The 6000-nt window shown below is 46.1% G+C and overlaps 1 protein-coding gene across 1 annotated transcript in view; it reads left to right on the forward strand.

Moving 5' to 3' along the window:
- Nucleotides 1-6000, forward strand: part of sema3d (sema domain, immunoglobulin domain (Ig), short basic domain, secreted, (semaphorin) 3D) — a 372874-nt gene that overhangs the window by 212741 nt on the left and 154133 nt on the right. Inside the window, exon 5 of the mRNA XM_038811982.1 lies at nt 5215-5277. Within this exon, the coding sequence (XP_038667910.1) occupies nt 5248-5277 (30 nt within the window). The 5' untranslated portion in view covers nt 5215-5247. The remainder of the gene's footprint in view (nt 1-5214; nt 5278-6000) is intronic.

Raw genomic sequence — 6000 nt, forward strand, 5'->3', positions numbered from 1 at the left:
AGTGCGGCACTCCCTCAGTACTGACCCTGTGACAGTGCGGCACTCCCTCAGTACTGACCCTCTGACAGTGCGGCGCTCCCTCAGTACTGACCCTCTGACAGTGCGGCACTCCATCAGTACTGACCCTCTGACAGTGCGCCGCTCCCTCAGTACTGACCCTCTGACAGTGCAGCACTCCCTCAGCACTGACCCTCTGACAGTGCGGCACTCCCTCAGTACTGACCCTCTGACAGTGCAGCACTCCCTCAGCACTGACCCTCTGACAGTGCGGCACTCCCTCAGTACTGACCCTCTGACAGTGCAGCTCCCTCAGTACCGACTCTCTGACAGTGCGGCACTCCCTCAGTACTGACCCTCTGACAATGTAGCACTCCCTTAGTACCGACTCTCTGATAGTGCGGCACTCCCTCAGTACTGACCCTCTGACAGTGCAGCACTACCTCAGTACTGACCCTCTGACAGTGCAGCACTCCCTCAGTCCTGACCCTCTGAAATATAGCACTCCCTCAGCACTGACCCTCTGACAGTGCAGCACTCCCTCAGTACTGACCCTCTGACAGTGCAGCACTCCCTCAGTACTGACCCTCTGACAATATAGCACTCACTCAGCACTGACCCTCTGACAGTGCAGCACTCCCTCAGTACTGACCCTCTGACAGTGCAGCACTCCCTCAGTACTGACCCTCTGACAGTTCAGTGCTCCCTCAGTACTGACCCTCTGACAGTGCAGCGCTCCCTCAGTACTGACCCTCTGACAGTGCAGCACTCCCTCAGTACTGACCCTCTGACAGTGCGACACTCCCTCAGTACTGACTCTCTGACATTGCAGCACTCCCTCAGTACTGACCCGCTGACAGTGCGGCACTCCCTCAGTACTGACCCTCTGACAGTGCAGCTCCCTCAGTACCGACTCTCTGACAGTGCGGCACTCCCTCAGTACTGACCCTCTGACAATATAGCACTCCCTTAGTACCGACTCTCTGATAGTGCGGCACTCCCTCAGTACTGACCCTCTGACAGTGCAGCACTACCTCAGTACTGACCCTCTGACAGTGCAGCACTCCCTCAGTCCTGACCCTCTGACAATATAGCACTCCCTCAGCACTGACCCTCTGATAGTGCAGCACTCCCTCAGTACTGACCCTCTGACAGTGCAGCACTCCCTCAGTCCTGACCCTCTGACAATATAGCACTCACTCAGCACTGACCCTCTGACAGTGCAGCACTCCCTCAGTACTGACCCTCTGACAGTGCAGCACTCCCTCAGTACTGACCCTCTGACAGTGAGGCACTCCCTCAGTACTGACCCTCTGACAGTGCAGCACTCCCTCAGTACTGACCCTCTGACAGTGCAGCGCTCCCTCAGTACTGACCCTCTGACAGTGCAGCACTCCCTCAGTACTGACTCTCTGACATTGCAGCACTCCCTCAGTACTGACTCTCTGACAGTGCAGCACTCCCTCAGTACTGACCCTCTGACAGTGCAGCGCTCCCTCAGTCCTGACCCTCTGACAGTGCAGCACTCCCTCAGTACTGACCCGCTGACAGTGCAGCACTCCCTCAGTACTGACCCTTTGACAGTGCAGCGCTCCCTCAGTCCTGACCCTCTGATAGTGCAGCACTCCCTCAGTACTGACCCTCTGACAGTGCAGCATTCCGTCAGTACTGACCCTCTGACAGTGCAGCACTCCCTCAGTCCTGACCCTCTGACAGTGCAGCACTCCCTCAGTACTGACCCACTGACAGTGCAGCACTCCCTCAGTACTGACCCTCTGACAGTGCAGCACTCCCTCAGTACTGACCCTCTGACAGTGCGGCACTCCCTCAGCAGTGCACTGGAGTGTCAGCCTTAATATTTTGTTCTCAATGTCTGGGATGAGAATTGAATCTACAACCACCTGACTCATGGCCAAGAGTTTATCTAAGTTCATGTACTCCTACATTACATTCACAATCAAGGGGCTAACTATGGTAGATTGTGTTTGCGAGTGGAGTGGGGTGATGTTTCTGCAAATCTTCATGCCCTTGCTGCAGTTTTGGTTGAGATAAGAACATAAGAACTAGGAGCAGGAGTTGGCCATCTGGCCCCTCGAGCCTGCTCCGCCATTCAATGAGATCATGGCCGATCTTTTGTGGACTCAGCTCCACTTTCCGGCCCGAACACCACAACCCTTAATCCCTTTAATCTTCAAAAAACTATCTATCTTTATTTTTAAAAACATTTAATGAAGGAGCCTCAACTGCTTCACTGGGCAAGGAATTACTTAGATTCACAACCCTTTGGTTGAAGAAATTCCTCCTAAACTCAGTCCTAAATCTACTTCCTCTTATTTTGAGGCTATGCCCCCTAGTTTTGCTTTCACCCGCCAGTGGAAACAACCTGCCCGCATCTATCCTATCTATTCCCTTCATAATTTTATATGTTTCGATAAGATCCCCCTCATCCTTCTAAATTCCAATGAGCACAGTCCCAGTCTATTCAACCTCTCCTCGTAATCCAACCCCTTCAGCTCTGGGATTAACCTTGTGAATCTCCTCTGCACACCCTCCAGTGCCAGTACGTCCTTTCTCAAGTAAGGAGACTAAAACTGAACACAATACTCCAGGTGTGGCCTCACTAACACCTTATACAATTGCAGCATAACCTCCCTAGTCTTAAACTCCATCCCTCTAGCAATGAAGGACAAAATTCCATTTGCCTCCTTAATCACCTGTTGCACCTGTAAACCAACTTTCTGTGATTCATGCACAAGCACACCCAGGTCTCTCTGCACAGCAGCATGCTTTAATATTTTGCCATTTAAATAATAATCCCATTTGCTGTTATTCCTACCAAAATGGATAACCTCACATTTGTCAACATTGTATTCCATTTGCCAGACCCTAGCCCATTCACTTAACCTATCCAAATCCCTCTGCAGACTTCCAGTATCCTCTGCACTTTTCGCTTTACCACTCATCTTAGTGTCATCTGCAAACTTGGACACATTGCCCTTGGTCCCCAACTCCAAATCATCTATGTAGATTGTGAACAATTGTGGGCCCAACACGGATCCCTGAGGGACACCAGTAGCTACTGATTGCCAACCAGAGAAACACCCATTAACCCCCACTCTTTGCTTTCTATTAATTAACCAATCCTCTATCCATGCTACAACTTTACCCTTAATGCCTTGCATCTTGATCTTATGCAGCTGCCTTTTGTGTGGCACCTTGTCAAAAGCTTTCTGGAAATCCAGATATACCACATCCATTGGCTCCCCGTTATCCACTGCACTGGTAATGTCCTCAAAAAATTCCACTAAATTAGTTAGGCACGACCTGCCCTTTATGAACCCATGCTGCGTCTGCCCAATGGGACAATTTCTATCCAGATGCCTCGCTATTTCTTCCTTGATGATAGATTCCAGCATCTTCCCTACTACTGACGTTAGGTTTTCTAATTTCCAATCCACCGGGACCACCCCAGAGTCTAGTGAATTTTGGTAAATCATCACTAGTGCATCTGCAATTTCCCTAGCCATCTCTTTTAGCACTCTGGATGCATTCCATCCAGGGCCAGGAGGACTTGTCTACCTTTAGCCCCATTGGCTTGCCCATCACTACCTCCTTAGTGATACAATCCTCTCAAGGTCATCACCTATCATAACCTCATTTCTATCAGTCACTGGCATGTTATTTGTGTCTTCCACTGTGAAGACCGACCTAAAAACCTGTTCAATTCCTCAGCAATTTGCCTCACCTCCCATTATTAAAACTCCCTTCTCCCTTAACTGGTCCTCTAAAAAGGACCAATATTTACCTTAGCCACTCTCTTTTGCTTATATATTTGTAAAAACATTTGCTGTCTGCTTTTATATTCTGAGCAAGTTTACTCTCATACTCTTACTCTTCTTATAGCTTTTTATTAGTTTTCTGTTGCCCCTTAAATATTTCCGAGTCCTCTAGTCTCCCATCAATCTTTGCCACTTTGTATGCTCTTTCCTTCAATTTGATACTCTCCCTTATTTCCGTAGATATCCACGGTCGATTTTCCTCTTTCTAACCGTCCTTCCTTTTTGTGGTTATAAACCTTTGCTGAGCACTGTGAAAAATCGCTTGGAAGGTTCTCCACTGTTCTTCTCTCATCCCTTTGTTTAAACACAAAACAGTAGTATTTGATTTTACCTTCTCATCCCTCCATCTGTATTTTAAAATTCCACCATATTGTGATCGCTCCTTCCGAGAGGATCCCTAACTGTGAGATCATTAATCATCCTTCTCATTACACAGGACAAGATCTAGGACCGCTTGTTCCCTCATAGGTTCCATTACATACTGTTCTAAGGAAACTATCGCAGATACATTCTATAAACTCCTCCTCAAGTTTGCCTTGACCGACCTGGTTAAACCAATCGACATGTAGATTAAAATCCCCCATGATAACTGCTGTACCATTTCTACAGCATCAGTTATCTCTTTGTGTATTGCCTGCCCCACCATAACGTTACTATTTGTTGGCCGATAGACTACTCCTATCAGTGACTTTTTCGCCTTACTATACCTGATTTCCACCCAATGGATTCAACCTTATCCTCCATAGCACCGATATCATCCCTAACTATTGCCCGGATGTGATCCTTAAATAACAGAGTTACACCACCTTCCTTACCATCCACTCTGTCCTTCCGAATAGTTTGATACCCTCGGATATTTAACTCCCAGTCGTGATCATCCTTTAACCATGTTTCAGTAACGCCCACTAAATCATAGTCATTCACGATGATTTGCATCATCAACTCATTTACTTATTCCGAATACTACGAGCATTCAGGTAAAGTACACTTATGTTGGCTTTATACCTCTGTTTTGAATCTTAACATCATCCAGTTTTATTCCTTTTGTTATTACTGGGGCCTATTCACTGAGCTCCCCTCATCACTGTACCTTGTACTGTCGCCTTTTTTGATTTTTGACTATGTCTTCTCTGCCTTGCACTTTCCCCTTACTTCCTTTTGCTTCTGTCCCTGTTTTACTACCTTCCAACTTCCTGCATCTGTTCCCATCCCCCTGCCACATTAGTTTAAAACTCATCAGACCTGCCAGCCACCTGATTGTCGGCTCCATTAGCTCAACGCGGATTTCAGGATTGCGCACATCTTGCTTTCTTGAGGAAGAACAGCAACATCATAATTTGTTGCTGCGTTCAGAGCTTAAAAGATCATTTATTTACAGATTCACTGGCCTTGAACCAAAGAAAGAGTTGAAATGTGCAAATTGACAGGGAAACATCCCTTTGTAAGTATCAATGTAATGTGCCCATTTCCTGATTGTAACTTTTCATTGGAAGAAAGATTGTTGTGCACGGTGCTGTGAATTTTTTGATAGGGCAATTTATATTGAAATAGACAATGAAATAACCAGACATTAGTTTCCTGCTAAACTGAGTTGTGTGCTCGCAGGTGTATTACAGCGTTTGGATTGCAGGGTGTTGTTCATCTTAGTAGGGTAGCTGTTGGAAGTTAGTTCAATAATATATCTGGAATTTTAAGTTAATTTTACTAATGGTGACCAGAAAACTATCCTCAATTGGAAAAACCTACTTGTTCACTAAGGGAAGGAAATTGTCGTCCTTACCTGGTCTGGACTACATGTGACTCGAGACCCACAGTAATGTGATTAATTCCTTATTGCATGGCTGAGCAAACCACCCAGTTACAGTGCAGTCACAGATGGGAGTAAATGCTGCCCCACATTAAATGCAGTACCCAGATCTCATGAAAAAAATAAAGATTGTTAAATGCTGTGGTCAGGCAACAAAAAATAATCAAAAGGCTTCTGGAATGTTAGCCTTGATAACCATGCTTTAAACATTTAGGGAAGAAAGGTTTTCTCTAGCTATACAAAGTTCTGGTTTTGACCACAGCGGAAAACTTTTTTTTAAAAAAATAATTTTTATTGAGAAATTTTGATTTTATACAACATTGACCACCTTAGTAAAATACCGAAAATAACAATAAT

Source organism: Scyliorhinus canicula, chromosome 11, assembly GCF_902713615.1.
Source record: "Scyliorhinus canicula chromosome 11, sScyCan1.1, whole genome shotgun sequence".
In the NCBI taxonomy this organism is placed as follows: Eukaryota; Metazoa; Chordata; class Chondrichthyes; order Carcharhiniformes; family Scyliorhinidae; genus Scyliorhinus; species Scyliorhinus canicula.